The sequence below is a fragment of the Pimephales promelas genome, chromosome 16, assembly GCF_988280905.1.
Source record: "Pimephales promelas chromosome 16, fPimPro1.hap1.1, whole genome shotgun sequence".
Classification (NCBI taxonomy): domain Eukaryota; kingdom Metazoa; phylum Chordata; class Actinopteri; order Cypriniformes; family Leuciscidae; genus Pimephales; species Pimephales promelas.
The window spans coordinates 9589617-9610320 of record NC_142784.1 but is presented as its reverse complement, the minus strand read 5'-3'; the positions used below and the strand labels follow the sequence as shown (position 1 = coordinate 9610320).

The 20704-nt window shown below is 38.0% G+C and overlaps 1 protein-coding gene across 1 annotated transcript in view; it reads left to right on the top strand.

Moving 5' to 3' along the window:
• The window catches only part of abcg1 (ATP binding cassette subfamily G member 1), a 35919-nt gene that overhangs the window by 7461 nt on the left and 7754 nt on the right, over positions 1-20704 (top strand). The window contains exons 3-8 of the mRNA XM_039660151.2: positions 14421-14538; positions 15834-15966; positions 16876-16926; positions 18280-18425; positions 19957-20080; positions 20153-20267. Coding sequence (XP_039516085.1) covers positions 14421-14538; positions 15834-15966; positions 16876-16926; positions 18280-18425; positions 19957-20080; positions 20153-20267 — 687 coding nt within the window. The remainder of the gene's footprint in view (positions 1-14420; positions 14539-15833; positions 15967-16875; positions 16927-18279; positions 18426-19956; positions 20081-20152; positions 20268-20704) is intronic.

The following is a 20704-nucleotide window of genomic DNA, read 5'->3' as shown; positions in this document are numbered from 1 at the left end:
AGCTGGGCAGAGGAGGCGACTGAGGCGCTTTGCACCTGCCTCGAACAGCAGAGGAAACTTCAGATCAAAGTGCTTGACTTAGAATCACGATCCAGAAGAAATAACATACGTGTTTTTGGGGTACCAGAAGGTCAAGAGGGGGTCTCTGTAACGCAGTTTATTGAGAAGCTTTTGCAGAGCCAGCTACAACTACCGGAGGACTTTAACCTTAAAATACAGCGCGCACACCGGGCTCTTGCAAGTAAACCCCCTCCCGGAGCTTCACCGAGAGCTTTAATTGTTAATTTTCTGGAGTTTTCTACGAAAGAAATGATCTTGAGGGAAGTGTGGAAAAAAGGCAAGATTCAGGTGGGCTCCGCATCTATTCACTTCGACCATGACTATGCACCCGAGATTGTTAAGAGGCGCAAAGAATACAACGCAATTAAAAAAATACTCAAGGACAAAGGCATACGTTTCCAAACGCCTTTCACTAATATGAGGATCCACTGGGAGTCTGGCGTGCGCACATACTCCAGCGCTCGAGAAGCCTATAAGGAGCTAAAGAGGCGCGGATTTCAAGTGGAGGAGCCGGTTACAGGCGACGGAGGGTCCAGCGCGGAGTCTCGTCTTCGGGAGCTATTGGGTTGGCAGCCGGCGTGCAGCAGCGGACCCGCGGTGGCGCTCAGAGCGAAGGCTAAATTGCAAGAATTCCAGAGGTATCAGTCGGATTAATAAGGCGCAGGGCATCATGTTACAATGCGATGTTTTTTTGTTATTGTTTTTTAAGGCCAGGACCTGATTATATAATATGTGGGAGAGGCCACTCTTTATCGTCTACGTTGGACTAATAAGATGGACGTGTTTTCAGACACATCTTCCGTCTTTTTCGGGCCCTCTCATCCAGAGAGGCTTAACCCTCAACCTGCCAACAGGGTTACAGGGGAGGAGGAAGGATCCTCTTTCCGTTTGGAAGTCAGTTCATTAAGGTTCTTTTTTGTTTTTGTTCAATGTGTGTTTTTAGGGGCCGCTAAACCATGTAAGTGTTTTTGTTATTATAATCAATGTCGTACGATTTAAAAATTGCTTCTTTAAATGTAAATGGCTTGAGTAATCCAGTGAAAAGAAAAAGGGTGCTAGCTAAATTGAGAAGAGATGGGACACAAGTAGCTTTTCTACAGGAGACGCATATGTCTAAGCAAGAACATGATAAGTTTAAAACATTTGGGTACTCTAATACATTTCATAGCTGGTGTAAAAATAGTAGGAAAAGAGGGGTGGCTACTCTCATTTCCAACTCTTTAAACTTTGAATTAATCTCTGAAAAGGTTGATAAAGAAGGCAGGTTTATTATTATAAAAGGTAGAATTGATAATGTTGTAGTTACGTTCGCTAACATATACGTCCCACCGGAAAGTGACAGGAATGTTTTTAAACTGTTTTTTGATACAATAATCTCAGTAAGTGAGGGGATTCTAGTTTGTGCTGGAGATTGGAATACAATTCTAAATTTTACCATGGATACAACCAGCTCCAAAAAACAAAAAACTGGCAGGTCAAAAGATCTTAATATTTTAATTAGAGAGACGGGTATGTTTGATGTCTGGAGGGATTTTCACATTAAAGAGAGAGATTTTACCCATTATTCTCTCACACATAAAGTTCACTCCAGGATTGACTTCTTTTTAATGAATACCATTGACAGGTTTAGAGTGAAGGAATGCAAAATTGGAACTTCTGATATATCTGATCACAATATTGTTTATCTGTCTATTAATTTATCTAACCAACCAAAAACAACTTTATGGCGCTTAAATATAAGCGTTCTCAACAATGAAACCACAAGGAATGACATTAAGAAGGAATTAGTAGAATGCATAGAGGATAATAACAATGGTCAGGTAAATCCAGCTCTGGTTTGGGATACAGTTAAAGCAGTAATGAGAGGCAGACTCATTTCAAAAACTGCCTACTTGAAGAAGATAAAACGATTAAAATATGATGAGTTGGAAAAGACACTTAGGAGTTTAGAACTAAAACAGCAAGAAAGTACTAATGATCAAGATTTGACCAAACAAATAATAGTTATTAAAAATAATATAAATGATATGATACACGAGGAGATTGAGAAAAAATTACGATTTTCAAAACAGACCTTTTACGAATCTGGTTCAAAAGCCACAAGAATTCTAGCAAGGCGCCTCCGTAAGCAGCAACTGAAGCACTCCATTACCAAAATTAGAGACCCTTTAACTGATAGTTTGACTTATGATATCAATCAAGTTCATAAAATCTTTGAAAATTATTATCAAACATTATACACACCATCAAAACCAGTAAATGAAAGTGTTATCACACAGTATTTGAGAGGTTTAGACCTGCCTTCCCTAGGACTGATACAAAATGGCGCATTAACTACCCCTATCACTCGAAAAGAATTGGACGCAGCTATTGGAAATCTTAAAACTAACAAATGCCCGGGTAGCGATGGGTTTTCAAATGAGTGGTACAAGATTTTCAAGGAGGAGCTTGCTCCTGTTTTGCTGGAGTCTTTTAATTGGTCTCTGAGTAGAGCAGAGATACCACCATCATGGAGAGAGGCGGTAATATCTGTACTTCCTAAGGAAGGAAAAAATATAGAATATTGTGAGTCATATCGTCCGATCTCAATACTGAATGTCGATTACAAACTCTTTACCTCTATAATCTCTAAGAGAATGGAGAATTATCTTATTGACTTGATTCATGAGGACCAAACAGGATTCATTAAAGGCCGTCAAACTCACGACAGTATAAGACGAACATTGCATGTCATAGACCAAGCCAAGAAACAACAACTGAGTTTGGCTTTAGTCAGCCTCGACGCGGAGAAAGCCTTTGATCGGGTCAGCTGGCCCTTTTTATATAAGGTACTCGAGCGTTTTGGCTTTAATGATCAATTTATTAGATGTATTCAGTCACTGTATGACAGACCGATGGCCAGGGTAAAAATTAATGGCCACCTAACTGATAGCTTTCAACTGTTTAGAGGTACTCGACAAGGCTGTTGCCTCAGTCCAGCGCTCTTCGCATTATTCATAGAGCCCTTGGCACAGGCTATTAGGCAAAATGAAGAGCTTAAAGGCATTACTATTGCAAGTACTGAACATATAATTGGACTTTTTGCAGATGATGTTATCGCCTATCTCCAAAACCCAGAGGCAAGCCTCCCTAAACTTATGAGAACTCTGACAGAGTTTGGTCAGATGTCTGGATATAACCTAAACATTACCAAAACACAAGTCCTGACCATTAACTACTCCCCCAGTAAATCCATACGGCACAATTATAAACTTAATTGGGAAGCTAAAAAGTTAAAGTATCTAGGTGTGTTTATCTCTCAAGATCTAGATGATTTGTTCAGTTTGAATTTTGAGAAAGTTATTGACTCAATACAAAAAGATATGAAGCGCTGGACAATGCTGATACTAGACTTCAATTCTAGATTGGAAGTGGTGAAGATGAACCTGCTCCCCAGATTTTTGTATCTTTTCTTGTCGTTGCCTATCAGGATTTCTGACTCACACTTTCACGCTTGGGACCGGTTAATATCACGATTTATTTGGGCAGGGGCTAGACCAAGGATCAAATTTAGAACACTTCAGATTGATAAAGATCATGGCGGTCTAGCTCTTCCAAATCTGAAGGAATACTACTACGCATCTCAAATGAGATATATGGTCTACTGGTGTTCCCCAGAAATCGAGGCTCGATGGAGACTGATTGAACTAACCCAGGGTCAAAGCCAACCTCAATCCCGTCTGGGAGGTAAAGTTATCACAAACAAAGATGGGAATCGTATAGTTGAAGATACACTTTTAATTTGGAAAGAGGTTGTAAATAAATACAAATTGGCTAATGATATTAAACTATTGATCTGGCCCTCCTGCAACCCGAGTTTTCGACTAGGTGAAATAGATTCCTCATTCTTGAGTTGGAAAGATCAAGGTATTATGGCCCTGTGCCAGTTTGTAGATGGCAATACCTTTAAGACATTCGAACAACTCAAGAGACAATATAATCTGGAGAACAGGGACCTATTCAAATATTTCCAAGTGAGACATTTCTATAACAGTGAAATAAGAGTGGGTATTTCTCCTGAAGGCAATGACATTGTTCAAGTTTTTATTAACGCTTATAAGCTCCAACCAAGCAAAACTGTCTCTAAATTGTATAAAGCTCTGCAGAAACTAAATGGAAATAATACCTTATATATTAAGTCAAAATGGGAAAAGGAGCTGTGTACGGAAGTGTCAGAGGGTGATTGGCGTTCGATGTGCGTGACACAACAGACGTCTACTAGCTCGAAAAGATGGAGGGAATTTGGGTGGAAGAATCTGGTCAGATTTTTCATTACACCTCATATTATTAATAAACTAAGGGGTGAACAACAGCAATGCTGGCGACAGTGTGGGCATTGGATCGCCAATCACTCTCATATATTTTGGACATGCTCAAAGTTAGAACAATTCTGGGACAGTATCTTTCTAATTACTGGGAGTATAATGGGTTATGTCATCCCTAGAGATCCCAAGATCTTCTTGTTAGGTCTACTACCCGGTGAGGCGGTCCAAAAAGATGACATTTATCTTTTTAAAATTCTAATGATTGCATGTAAAAAGGCTATCACTCGGTCTTGGCTAAAGATCGACCCACCCCGTATTGAGCAATGGAAAGAAATAGTGGAGGAGATACACTCAATGGAGAAAATGACATATTTTCTACGAATCCAAGGTCACATATATAATAAGCATTGGGAAAAATGGCTTGCATATAAAGAAGTGGAACAATTCTAACACTTTAATTGTAATACTTTATTCTGTTATTATATAATATATAGTGCCCCTTGTTCTTTGTCTTTGTATGTTGTGTTGTAATAAAAGAATAAAAATGCAAAATAAAGAGTAAAAAAAAAAAAAACAGAGCAAATTAGCAAGAGCACCATTTCTAAAATAGCGCCTATGAGTGTCACAGTCTTCGTCTGCACCGTCCAGTCTTGTCATCAGCACTACACTTCCCAGGATCCTCTTGTCTCCACTCCTGAACTCACTCCCTCATCAGCCACCTGTTCCTCGTCTTGTTCATCAGTATCACCTGTCTTCACATCGTTATGTTTGATTCCTCCCTGTATTTAGTTCCCTCTGTTTCATTCAGTTATTGTCGGTCAATGTTGAATGTTACCCTGCGTGGTCCTGTAACCTGTCTTCCGTCCTGAATTTAGATTAAATATTGTTGTATTGTCATCCTGACTCCTTGTCCTCTTCTGCCTGCACCCGCACCGTGACAATGAGAGTGGAAAGTTCAACGCGCGATCTGTACTGGACTTTAAAGAACACTGGATCATTTCAGTAATGACCAACGTAATCTACCAGTTAGCGTTTGGTTTAAGACATGCTATTTTTGGGCGGTAGATAATGACGCAAACAGCTGTAAATTGATGACCCCAAACCCTAGTAAATCACCTTGCGTGATTAATTTAAATACTGCACTCCCATAATTTTGTGTCTGAAAGGGAAACTTCTACGAATGCATATGCATTAAGTTCAGCTAAATTCGCTGTCCACGGCTTTTCAGCGCTAATTTGTCTTTAGTAAACCCTGACCATAGTTGTTTAAGGCCCAAAGAGGGTTTGCGCTGGTGTCAGCTGTTAGTAAATCAGGCCTTAAGTGCGGCTAATTGTAGCCAAAATATCTGGGCCTGTTTCAGCATTCACACTTACAGCCACTGCCATTAAGTAAATAATAATTGATTGATTTATTGAACTCAAAATAAATCTGAACAGTCTTTAGAAAGCACAATAAAACAATAATGTCGAATTTGGTAAACACTTATTTTCTCAAATCTTTGCCTCCCTCCGAAGGGTCCATGGACCCCAGTTCGAAAACCACTGAAAATTGAATTCATATTTTTATTAATTGTGTGTTTCCCAACGCTTAGTCAGGGAAATTAACACATTTGCTCTGAGAATCAACTCACAACATCTGACCTGCTGCTTAAAGAGCACCTATCATGGATCATCCTTTTTTATACAATGTCATTGGTCCGATCCTCTTAGATAGCATCTGCTTTTTTTCGCTTTCTCCAAAAACAACAGAAATCTCAACACACAGCTCTGACTTGTGCACTCAACGTCAGACACAGGCAGCAAATGGATTGAACTAGCAAACCTCCGGGCACAGCCATGAAATGCTCAGGGATAGTACCATGATGTCACAGAGCGGAGATATGGAGAAGAAGTGGACAGGACTGATATAATCCAGGTGTTTTTGCAGCTTTCAAAGCCTCGGGATCAACAGATCCTCTGGCATCTGTCGCTGCTTTTTCATTTGATGCTGCTAACTTGGTTGATAAAAATGAATTCATTCAATATGATAAAATAAGTCGTGCCCTGAAATATAATTATACATATAAAATATACGCTTTTTTAAATGAGAAAGATTCCAATGGCTGCAAATTGAAAGTTTAAATCTTCTTTAAAGGTTAGTTCACCCAAAAATGAAAATGCTGTCATCATTTTCTCACCCACATGTTGTTCCAAACTTCTTTCTTCTGCTGAACACAAAAGATATTTTGGTTAACCAAACAGTTGATGAACCCCATTGACTTCCATATTATTATTGTTTTCATATAATGTGGTCCATCAAATATTGTTATTTGGCAGAACACTTAAAAAATTTACTTAAATGCTTTGTTTAAAGCGCTTATAAATATAAAGTATTCTCATGTTTCAGACAACATGGAAAATTCGCTACTATAACGCTATGTGACTGGCTGATGGTTTCCGAGTCAAATTCATTATCAGTTATTTTCATCGTCGATAATAATCGATTGTATCGATTAAAGTTGTTGCAGCCCTGATGTATTTTGCTCTGCTCTGCTCATTTTAATATTCAATTCATACTGCAAATTCACACAGTCTATGCTACATACCACAGAATTAATAATAGTACTAACTGTTTGAACATAGTATATGTGGGATAATCAAACGGTGAATCAGTTACATCTTAAATATGTGTAGGAAATGACATACAGTAGGGACGTTTTGATTTCATGTTGACTTAAAGCCAGTCCATCTGACATGTTATCAGCAGCTTCTAGGTTGTTTTGATTTGATTTTTTTACTGAAAAACAATAGAGAGCGACGTGCTGTTTATTATCAATTGATTGCCATCGAAACCGGGCCTTTGAGCTGTCTAACAAATCTTTGTAATCCATACTGAGAGGAAAGAGAGAGCAGCAGCCCAGCTCCGCTCTCACAGCCGGTTACTGTCGGCCAGTGAACTCCAGTAACCTCTGCTGTGAGCTGTGCACTTGTGAAGATAAGGCTGCTGATGAGAGATGCTTGTGGAAGAGGCATAACTTGGCGGAATAGTTTAGATGTAGATTGCTCACTTTCCTTTTCCATGAGTTGTCAACTCCGTGTCCAATCACTGAAAAAGGCTTTTACTTGAAATGCACAAACAACATACGTGTCTGTTGCAGCATTAGTGGATTATTCCTGATTGTCCTGTCTTCATCACGTAGCATAACACATCACGTGTTCCCGGGATCCGTGCACTAAAATAGCACTTTATTATGAAATATTCTAAATATTATTTGTTTGTTTATTTGAATGTTTTAAACAAAAACACAAAAAACATGTTTCTAGATCAGAAAAAGAAAAACTTTTCTATACTTAGATGTATGACCTGGCAGATGTCTTGATAGATGAATCTTGATGATGCCATCAGATTTCTAAGACCCACCTTTTTCTAAATATTGGGCCTCCTTGGAAACATTGGTATAATTTGAACATTATGGATTCATTGCCAGTGATTGTGTCATAAATATTTAATAGTGCAATCTTTTTAATAGCATTTAAAGAACCTCGCACAGCCTTGAGTAACCTCCGGTATGGGTGGAAAATGTCACAGAAAATAGCATCAACTCTATATAATAGAAAGTGAACTCTATGGTGTCTCTAGATTTCCTAGATTTCACGCTGAAAGAGCGGCATGGGCAAACCTGCCTTAAGGTGAGGTGTTTAAAAAGGAGGCCTAATAGCTTTGGCTCAATTACCCAATGAGATCTCCCTTCATAGGCCAAAATAGCTGCTTGTTACTCTGGAAGGGAATCAGTGTTGTAATTAGTATTGCAATAAATCAGCTGATGTTTAGGCAATAGCACAGTAATAGGCACTCAACAAGCTCTTTTCCACCCACCCAGCCCCAAGCAAAACTTCTTTCACTGGGCTGTAAGTAATAGATAAGAAGCCATTGAACCTGCACTGTGACAAATAGATAAGGAGTTATGTCTAAATAACCTTACAGTAAATTGTCGTCAATACTAGCATGATTCAGCTTTGACAAACAGGTCACATGAAAAGATGAACATGTACATATAGATCATGATCAATACAAAGTTCTGCACTGCCATATTTCATATCTCCTTATAATCAGTGAAAAGTAGGGTACTGTAATATTCCGTATACAAGGCACTAAATGATTGACATGTTCTCTGGCATCTGCATGGTACTCATAAGTACTTCAAAGCAGTGTTGTAGTGGAGACCATCTCACTCGAGTCCGAGTCGAGACCGAGACCAAAGAGAGTCGAGTCCGAGTCGAGACCAGAGAGGTTGGATAACCTAAGGTTTGGGTCTCAAACCAGACTTAGATAGAAAGATATCTTCATTAATATGTAAAATTGGTAACAATAAAATTGGCACCATACTCAAACAGTAAACCAAATATACCATGGAATCATGTACACTGTAATGGTAAAAAGGCCACTTTTACCCCTTTTCCACCGAAAAAAGAACTGGTTCGGAACTGGTGCTGGTTCAAAGTTGGTTCGGAGTTGGTTCAACTTGCGAACCCGTTCACAACCTGTTTGTTTTTCCACTGACTAGAGCGCCCAGGGAACGACGTCGTTACGTCACTGTGCACGTCGCTAGAAACGCTTGCAAGTACATTGCTTTGGGATTATCTCTAACTCGTGTACCAAGAAAACTTTAAAAACAATTGAAATATGTAAGTCTTTTAATCTTTTCGTTTGATATGTAATCTTTTCTGATAAGTTATGTACCCCTGTCTTGTGTCTTTTTCTTTCCATTTTATTTGTTCTATAATATATCGTGACTGTTTTCTTCTTTGCTTATGTTTCAAATAAAAAATAAAATAAAAACACTTGCGTGTTTCTGCAGTTTCTCCTGGCTTTGCGATCCTTTATTATGGTCAGAAAATATGTTTAGAACACATCTAAACCGCCCCAGCCCCCAACGTAAGCATGACGTGGTAAAAGAACGGTTCTAGTCCAGCAAAGAGTTGGTGCCGCTTTGGAACCAGTTCTCCCGGCTGCGAACTGGTTCTTCGAAACACAAAGAACTGGTTCGCGCGCAGGCACCGGCTCCGAACCGGCTCTCAAAATGCTTTGGTGGAAAAGGGGCTATAGTGGTGTAAAGGTAAATTTCTTATAATTATGACTAACAATTATTACAATCAGTAAGTGCTCTTTTTACAAAACATTACTGCACACGAATTATGTGTGGCTCTTATATGTAAACTGAATTATGGATGATAAAGCAGACATTTTCAATAAATAGTTGAGGTAGGGGCTCCACATCACATCTGACCGTGTGTGCCGCGAACGTTATAGTCTCAAGTCATGCGCAGTTGCGCACAAGAAAGTCAGCAGTCATTGGACGTTTCAATCAAACAACAATTTAAAGAAATAATAACACACTGTAATAACCATGACATATTTTGAACGGGACTCGAGTGGACTCGGGAATAAGAATACGAGTCAATTCCGAGTCAAAATGGACACAAGTCCATGACAAGATATTTGTGTTTGTGTAGCCAGTATGTTTTGGTTCTATAGGTTTTCATTTTTTTATATGGTAGGTTTTTATATAGTCTTATAAAACGGTTCGTTCGAATCCTTGATTCTGATTGGTCAAGAGCTGTGCTTTATTCATGATAACGCCGCCTTCACGCTGGCAGTTGAAATCAGCTCCGTAATACGCAATACGTTCCCAACGGACGTCGTACTACACAGTGAAAGCGTCGGACGCGGGTAGAACAAAAATGGCGGAGAGATTAAAGTTTGATTCTGTCAGTTCTGTATGATCTCTCTGATGAGGGTTATGCTGCGTGAGGAAAGTTGCTCAGGACGTTGACATGTCAGGTCGGCTAAAAAATGTGATATAGTGGTCAATAGTTCAATGTCTACCTTCAATTTAATTGTATTAACTGCCCTTATAAACGTTAGAAAGTCATGAAAATAAAAAATGACATCACAACTTATCGTTATAAAATCAATATTTATTTTATTAAAAGTTAATAATTCAGGTTTGTTTATCAGTACCATAGCAACGGTCAACTTCCGCTGGAATTGTCGGATAGGAACCGTCCGTAGCTTTTCGCAAGAGTTCAAATTTTTGAACGCATCCGGATGACCAACGGACACGATTTTCTTCGCACCGCACTCGGTCGGACCCGTTTCGGGACCCATTCACATGCGGTCACATGCGAATCTCCATAGGAAATGAATGGTCGTTTCGCAGCCGCATCGGAGCTGATTTCAACTGCCAGTGTGAAGGCGGCGTAACACACGGCTGTGACCGCTTCACCCAACGGTTCTATTGATCGCTGCGCAACACTGCGGGTCTATGCTGTTTTTATTTGAGCTTACATGCATATTACACATTGGAACATTGTTGATGTTCACGCTCAGGGACTATTTTTTCTAGCGGAAGGAAGGCTTTTAGTGAATTTACTTCAAGAAAGTTGCACTAATACATTGTTTTTTACTTTAATATTGTGTGGCAACCGTTTTATAAAAGCAATAAGGTACTTGAGGCAAGTGCTGTATCGTTAATAAGTAACGGTTACTCCGCTTCGCGTCGTGCCTAACAACTCCCTTCAGCTGTTACTTATTCACGATACAGCACAGCCTCTCGTACCTTATTGCTTACATAAAATTAATAAACCATTTTGTTTTAGGTCTGTCCACCTTATTTTTCAACGCAGAAGTTAGCTATTTGCTATGAATATGTGATTCGTCCGATTTATTAGCTGCAGGTAAAAATCAAAGTGCACTTAATGGTAAAACTAATTGCACTAAAAGCCAGTGTCTTTATGAGACTGATAAATTCACATCTAATGATGACAAATACCACTTTGCAACATTAAGCAGCACAACTGTGTTTGCATCTATGCAAAAAATAAGTTAAAAATGGCTGTTTCTGCTCCTTTGTTAAAAATTAGGTGAATAAGACAAAGTCATATAAAGCTTGAAGTTACTGTCATAGAGCCGGTCATACATTAGATAATTGTTGGGGGGGTAAAAATAATGCGGCTGAAATCATAATGATTCGACTTCATTCATTGTGGTTCATGGACCAGTGGACGTCTCTAAAATGAACATGAATGTTAAGTACATTGCTGATGCTGTAAATGACTTGGTTATGTAGGATGTGAATGTTTGTCGGCACTTCATTTGACTACCGGTCAAACTTACATCTAACCCCACAGGTCATGGGAATTTGTGTTTGCCAAGTGATTTGAATGTTTTCCGGAAAGTTCACTTTCAAAAACTTTTGTTTGAAATGACGTCACACTTGAAGTAGATATGGGGGCTTTAAGTTGTGGTGGAAATGAAACAGTGATGATATCATTTAGCAATACCTCCCTGTATTTCTGTTTTGATTTCTCCGTCATGCACACTTGATCGTGACTCAAAGTAACCCTTGTCCCTCGTGGCCAGGGAAATATCTCTCCTTCCTGACACGCAGCACATCAGGCGCACCAAGCAAAACCACCCTGCCTTTATTTGCTAACCAGACTTTACCTAGAGACCAAACCTTTCCATTTCAGAAATAGTGTGATGCTCCTTTCCATGTTGGTGGGGTTACTATAGTGCAAAACCAGAGGGAGAAGCCCTGGGATCCTGCGCTAAAAGAGGACAGAGAAGGTCAGAGGTATTTGTGCATTGCTCTGACGGATTGTAAGAACAATCCAATTAAGCTGGCAGCCACTGCAATCAACTGGATTAGCATCTCAGCCTCAGGTACTGGATACATAACAGGTTACAATCGGTCAACCTGTAGATGTCCTCTTTTCAGTACTCAAAACATCATTTCCCAACTAGCGTGATGCTTTCGGATACTTAATCGCAATTCGATGAAGATGTATTGTAGTTTAAAATGATTTTTAATGCATTTAGTGCCTGATGTAAGTGCATCTTTATTTGTAATTTAACTAACACTTTATTTTAAGGTGTCATTGTTATAGTGTAATTATACATGTAAGTACTGAGTACTATTAATCAACTACATGTACTTACTATAGGGTTAGGGTAGGATTAGGATTTGGTTGAGGGTTAGTTAAATGTAATTATGCATAATTTACTGTTATTACTAAGTACATGTATGGAAACTTTAAAATAAAGTGTTGCCTAAACTTCTATTGTTAATAAACCTCTATTGTATTTGAAATATGAGTAAAGTGCTCTACGTCATACTGACGAGTATTTATGGTAAACTGAAATCTATATTAATGTCATTTCTATTGAAACTTTATGTCATATGCAAATATTACACATTTTTTTTGATGAAGCTGCAATTTTACAATATATTACATTAAAATTAGGGCTGGGCAACGATTAATCGCGATTAATCGCATCCAAAATAAAAGTTTGTGTTTACGTAATATATGTGTGTGTGGGGTGTATAATTATTTTGTATATATAAATACACACACATGCATGTATATATTTAAGAAATATTTGCATGTATATACCTTTTATATATATATATATATATATAATTAATATTATGTGTATAAATAAATATTTGATATATTAAGAACACATTTTTCTTAAATATATACATGCACGTGTGTGTATTTATATATACAAAATAATTATACACACTAAACACACATATATTATGTAAACACAAACTTTTATTTTGGCTGCGATTAATCGCGATTAATCGTTGCCCGGCCCTAATTAAAATGTAACATTGAATAACGCTACTGTTAAAATTATAATCAAGTACTTTACATGTGCTTTAGTGTGCTAGTCAACACATCAAAATAAGTGGACTTCTTTTAATCATGATACGAGATTAGTAAAACATTTAAAATGTACTTTAATGTTGTTTATATGTGTTTTAAGACAAACCATGTGCAAAAAAAGTCAACACCATTACTGAGAATTTTCTCTTTAAAACTGCGGTGAACCAAAGAAATGCAAGCTATTTTTAAGGCATGAAAAATAAAAGTTTAAATGTGTCATTTTGTGATCAAATATGAGTTTTAAGGGATACAATTATTGACTACTTTAAAGCAAAATTCGATAATATATTACAAAGGGCACTTAAGTGTGTTAAAAAAACAGTCATGTACACTTAAGTAACATTTTATTTCATTATGTTATCTTCATTATGTTATCTTTCATTATCTATTTTTTCTATGGATAATCATTTCAAACTTACACATTTCATGAATAGAGATTTTCGGTTTATTTAACATAAATTTAGAGCATATGGAAAAAATATACAAACAATGCTATACAATTCAGAGTGTATTACTGATTTAAAATGTAGTATAGTATATTTTTTAAGTAGATCTTTTTTTTATTTCTATTCTTGCCAGAAGGTGCCGAGAGCGTTTTCAAGATGGCCGGCTAGTGAACTGATGTGCCTGAAAGGGGACTTTGCTTTATCTCAGTAACTGAGACTTAGAATAAAAAAAAAAATTTGCGTGCTTGTTTCAAATCATTTGGACACTTTATTTATTAACTTAATGGGACATGTCGATCTTGTAGTCTAATGCAACCAAAAAGGAGTAGTTCACTTTTGCTGATAATTTACTCAACCCCACGTCGTCCAAGATGTCCACCTCTTTCTTTCTTCAGTCGAAAATAAATTAAGGTTTTTGATGAAAACATTCCAGGATTTTCTCAATTAAGTAAACGTTCTCAAACACTCTCTGAGGCTAGTGTATATTATTCAACAACCTATGGAGCTTACAAATCTGCACACAAAGCTAGCGTAATATGATGAAGAATGCATTATACACCTTGACAAAAGAAAATGAATAGGTACTGTAGAAAGGTTATATCATTCGCCCATTATTCTTTTAAAATTATTGACAAAAAGGTACACTGAGTGGCCAAGTGGAGGTAAGAACAGGGTTTATCCATAGATACTCACCGTTCATTCACCTGGAAATTTTCAAAAAACCCAACATTGAACAAACAAATAACCCTTTTCACCTGCAATCACAAACTGGCCATTGTGTAATCAGGAGAATTTGAATGGGATTTTGGCAGGTTCATTACATCCTCAGGTTGTTCATTGTCCGGACTGTGGAAGGTTTCTCACGCGGCTCTTTTTCTGTTCCACTCCTGTCTCAGGTTACAAGACTCTTCTGAAAGGGATTTCTGGGAACTTCTCCAGCGGAGCTTTGGTGGCCATCATGGGACCCTCGGGAGCTGGGAAGTCTACGTTAATGAACATTTTAGCGGGTTATAGGTTAGTATGACCACGTGAGGCATCCAGCTCTAACTATTTTACATTTAGGCAAATTGATAACCCGTTAAGCATGATAGGCATAAAGGGTTCTTTAAAGGGATACTCAACTTTTTTTGGAAATAGGCTCATTTTACAATTCCCCCAGGGATTAAACAGTTGAGTTTTACCGTTTTTGAATCCATTCAGCCGATTTTCTGATGTTTTGAAGAATTTCAGTAACCAGACAGTTTCTGGTCTCATTGACTTCTTTAGTATATTTTTTTCCTACTATGGAAGTCAATGAGACCAGAAACTGTCTGGTTACTGATATTCTTCTAAATATCAGAAAATCGGCTGAATAGATTCGAAAACGGTAAAACTCAACTGTTTAACTGTGTGGGAGTTGTAAAATGAGCATATTTCCAAAAAAAGTGGAGTATCCCTTTAAAGGCTGTTGGAATGCGCAGCTTTGTTTGATGCGTTGACGTAATTTTTACTGCTAAGGCAGGAGATATTGAATGGCTCCTCCCCCTTTTCAAATAGCCAATACCATCTAGTTTACCTCACAGACTGCAATTCGTACTTGACGGCACCATGAAGCGAATCCGAGCGCTGATGATACGCTAGATCTGTGAATACGTTCAAGCCATTTCATTCTTAACCAAAGTACAGTTGGAAAACGGATGAAAACTTGAGCGTTTGTTCAACCAAACACACATCTCCAACCCATAACTCCGTGACGTGTCGACAGTCGCTTTGGCCATAGCGTAGAGAATAGCATAGATTCTAGAGAGCATTTGATTGGACAGAAGATGAAAATTTGTGATCCGTTTTAGCGGAAGTGAGACACTTTAAGTCTCCTAAATGCAAATTTTTTATCGTTTTTGAACACACCGGCTTATTCATAACCTTAAGACTAACATATTCAAGCTAAAAAGGTACATTTTGATTTCAGGGGCCTTTAAAATTGAGTGCAAAACCCAACATTTATACGATTTTGCCAACAATTCGCTGAAAATCATTACGAATTGCCATGAAAATGCTCATACATCCAACACAATCATTACACATGTTGGTTCTTTTTTTCCTCCACTGGTAGCTTTTCATTATTTATTGATATGTGGATACTTTAGTGCAAAGCAATTTACAAATGAAGAATGCCTGAAGCAAGATGTCTCAGTGTTGTTGATGCTGAATGAATACAGAAATTACTTGACATGTGGGAGAGACCATGATCATTTATCAAGGAAATGGTGGTTATAAATGTGATGACGTTACGAAAGACAGTATATGTGAAGATGTGCTTTATCTCACAGGGAAACAGGCATGAAGGGGGCGATCTTGATAAACGGGCAGCCCAGAGATCTGCGATCTTTCAGGAAAGTGTCCTGCTACATCATGCAGGACGACATGTTACTGCCACACCTCACCGTGCAGGAGGCCATGATGGTACGTGTGTCTGCTGAGATCATCTCATTGAGCTGCATTAGCACATGCTGTAATCCCCATTCAATTAAAAGTCTCAAGGATCTGGAGCCAAATTAAATTAAAATAGAAATAATGAAATAATCAAACAATGCAATTTGTCAATGACTGTCTGTGGCTCTGACAACCGGTTAACTCAATGTCCTTAAATCTTTTATGTAAAATGTACCTTTATTGTCAGACATGATGACAATAAACGAATGGCTGTTCTGAAGGTCTGCCCTTTTGATTTCATTGGTATGTGTGTACAGTTTAGAATATATCATTTTAAGATTTGAAGTGCACATTTAGTACAGCACACTTCTTTTTCACCAGGGTAGATGACATTGTGAAGAGTAAATATGGTTTACCCTTGCAAATATCTTTAAGTAAAAGCACAAGCATTTACTCAAGTACAAATTTGGGGAATACGGTGTCCTTGTTCCATATGTTACATGTACTTACCAAAGTAATAACAGTAAATTATGCATAATCATATAACTAACCCTAAACCAAATCCTAATCCTACCCTAACCCTATAGTAAGTACATGTAGCTAATTAAAATTACTCAGTGCGTATAATTACTCTGTAACAATGACACCTTAAAATAAAGTGTAACCCAAATTACTCCAAATAATACAAAATTAGTTTTACACCATGTATTCAATGTAAACATATTTGTTAAGAAAATAACATTTTTAATAGCAAGCACATTACCTCATGGTAAATGTAACGTACACACACTAAAAACAAACTAACAAACTAGTTTGGCAGGAATATGTCTCATGTAATTGCAGTTGTTGTGTTGTTGAGTTGATGCAAATCCCTCTGTTAGCTGTAGTTGTATCGGCTAATGCTCATCATGATCTAAATCGCACACTCTCCCTGCTCAGGTATCAGCTAATCTCAAGCTCCAGGAAAAGGATGAAGGCAGACGTGAAATGGTAAGCGAGAGGCGTGTGAACTTTCTCACCCGGTTATGTACGTATGGACTAATCTTTATGCTAAAGGTCAGCCATGGGTGCCTTAAACATGACTTGATAGGCTTATTATAATGCTGTTACATGACCGTCCGACCGTTAACACGTACACTACCGTAATGTTCATAATGTTGTACTTCTTTTTTTTTTTCAATTAATACTTTTATTCAGCAAGGATGCATTCAATCGAGCAAAAGTGACAATAAAGACTTCTACATTGTCACACTAGAATTCTGTTTCAAATAAATGGTATTTATCCGTTAAAAAAAAATATCAGTTTGCACAAAAAAAAAAAAAGAAGCACAATTGTTTAAAGGGGTCATGAACTGGCTTTTTAAAAATTTTTATATTGTTGTCTGAGGTCAATTTATGACGTTTGCTTGGTTTTTACATTAAAAACATCAAAATGAATAAGTAATAGGCTATTTTCTAACACAGTTTTGAGCCCAGTTCAAAAACGCTCGGTTTTTATGGGCGTCTCGCACTGAAGACTTGGCTGTGAGTGGATAACAGTTTTGCATATTATAATGAGTCTCACTCTCGATCCGGTTTGTCATCACGAGGTAGGCTTCTATGTTATTTAGCTATGCGTGTAATGCGCGAATCGGTGGGCGGGGCTAAACCGGCCGTGTTGAAGTAGGGCGTTGATCTTCTTCTGCGGGGGTGGTGTTTTATCCTCTTTGACGTCATAGTTCCCCACTTTGAAAAACGAGTCGTTTGCTGAGGCTGATGTCAATAAAAGCTTTTATTGGACTAACAAGCCTCTTAGATGTCAAAAGCTCAAGGAAAATTTGATTTCTCAGTTCATCACCCCTTTAACATTCAACTTTGATAATAAGACATGTTTCTTGAGCAGCAAATCAGCATATAATAAATTATTTCTGAAGGATCATGTGACACTGAAGAAATGATGCTGAAAAATCAGCTTTACATCAAGGCAAGGCAAGGCAAGTTTATTTATATAGCACATTTCAAGAAATCAGAATAATTAAAACAGTTTAGAATAAAAAATAAGAAATAATGAAAAATAAAAATTATGATAAAAATAAAATACAGTAAATTAAAACTATTTAGAATAAAATGAAGTGCAGTAACAGTCGGACGAACAGTGGCACAGTGCTCATTCAGTAAATGCACAGCTAAACAGATGTGTTTTGAGTCATCACAGGAATTAGACTCAAGATACACTAATATTTAAAAAAATAGCTATTTTAAATACTAATAATTCACAGTATAACTCTTTTACGTTGATCAAATAAATGCAAGCCTTGCAAATTCAAACCAGAGTCCTTATTCCACGTCATGCTGTTGTTCCAGGTACGGGAAATCCTGACTGCACTCGGCTTGCTAGAATGCGCCAAGACGCGCACATCCAACCTGTCCGGAGGCCAGAGGAAGCGTTTGGCCATCGCCCTGGAGCTCGTCAACAACCCGCCCGTCATGTTTTTTGATGAGCCCACCAGGTGAGCACATTAAACACATTAAAATGCATGATAAAAAAAGCTGTGGTTGCCGTAAAAAGAACAGCAGGTACATTTTAGGTTTTATGCATCTGACCTTAAATTTCATTAAAGGCGCTGTAGGCAATTTCCTAGATTTCTTCATTGCTCCGCCCCTAAAATGCATGCACACGCAATGGCTCTGTATCATAATGCTTCAAAATAATGCAATGACACTCCAAACTGTCCTGTTACGATAGCTAACATTACAACAACAGCACATCTCAGTTCTGTGAAACAATAGTTACTCACGTCTGGAGCAGAAACAACACAACCTCTGCATTTTTAAGGCCTTCGCGTTTAGGTCTCTCCAGCTTTTCCAATATTAATGCGGGTCCTAAAGCTCTTGCCTGATCTTAACCGCCTTTTTTCCAGTGAGACTTTTTCTCTTGTGTAATGTCTCTCAGCCATCTCTCTTTCTTTTTCTTTTACCACTAAAATGAAAATCATTTTTTTTTCCAGTGATATATAATGCATGGCCATGAAGCGAACCATCAAAATCGACTCGTCTAAGTGACGTTCCAGAGCCAAATATATCTCTTGTTGAAAAGCTGTTACCCATGAGGTTTCTCTGTTATCCCCTTGTAATGCACCCATATTCCATATTCACTCGCAGCCTTTGCCCAGATGGGATATTTTTGGACAGTTGAGACCTGGTCTCTATGGACTCTATTAAGCTTTCATTCCTCTCTTGGGGTTTTACCCTCCAAGAACAAAAATGACTCAATTAAAACGTCAATTAAAACGATACTTAGTAAATCGCATTTATACGATTGCCATGAATATCAAAGGACAAACAGATTCTCCTTGATGGAAATCAAAACCTTCGATAGGTTGCATAAGAGCTGGACCGTTATCATTAAAATGATGTCACGGAGTTGTGTTTTGGTTGAGTGGACACTTTAATGACTCAAAGGAATAATATTATTAACCTGTGCATTAGATAAATATCCAATCAGCAAATTGTGTGTAGCATGTGCTATGATATCATTTGAAAGCAGTGCTATATTGACAGCTACTAAAGAATTATCCAGTCCTTTAAAATGGCCCCAACAGTCACCAGATCTCAACCCAATAGAGCATCTTTGGGATGTGGTGGAGCCTGGATGTGCATCCCACAAATCTCCATCAACTGCAAGATGCTATCCTATCAATATGGACCAACATTTCTAAAGAATGCTTTCAGCACCTTGTTGAATCAATGCCACGTAGAATTAAGGAAGTCCTGAAGGTGAAAGGGGGTCAAACACAGTATTAGTATGGTGTTCCTAATAATCCTTTAGGTGAGTGTAGAAACTGTAATGCATTAGCATGCTAAAAAAACAGCTTTTATATATATTTTAGCAGGAATTTCAAAGAAGAAAGAGGAAAATGAATCGGTACATAATAAACCATACAGACTTGAGCCTTGTCTGCATCGGAGCACCACAGCACCACGGCCCCTTCCACAAGAAGGTTGTGACCGTAGTTTTTCTCTCTGTCTTCCCCTCTTTAGTGGACTGGACAGCTCCTCCTGTTTCCAGGTGGTCTCGTTGATGAAGGCCCTCGCTCGGGGCGGGCGGACAGTCATATGCACAATCCACCAGCCCAGCGCTAAAGTCTTTGAGCTCTTCGATAAGGTGATCACTTGAGTTTTTTTGATTCATTTCAATGCAAAAATACCGCCCGTCACACCTCATTTGTTTCTCCAGCTGTATGTCCTCAGTCAAGGCCAGTGCATTTACCGAGGAAGAGTGTTAAGCTTAATCCCGCATCTCAGAGAACTGGGTCTCAACTGTCCCACCTATCACAACCCTGCGGACTTCGGTAAGTAAATTACACTCTCTGTATACAGAGGTCCAAACGAACAAACAAATAAATAAACACACAACTTTTTTCGGGAATTGCTGGACCCACAAGGGATTCAAGTTCATACACTGTAAACCCTCTTTACTTAAACGAGTGTACTTGACTAAACATTACTTTAAATTTAGCATTTTGGCCCTGTCACTCAAAAATATAAGTTCAAATGACTTATTTATCTTCAAAATACATAAACTTAAGATGTCAAGTGCTGTGAGCTCAAAATCATGATTAATCCTTACAAAAGTTATATGCTTTTTCTTCGAGTCTTCAATTTTACCAGAAAACAAATGGCTTTCATTACAATTATTGATCATAATGGAAATAAACTAAACCTGATACTTTAAACTTGTTAAATAAATGTTAATACCCATACAAGTGTTTTTGTAATACACAGCAAA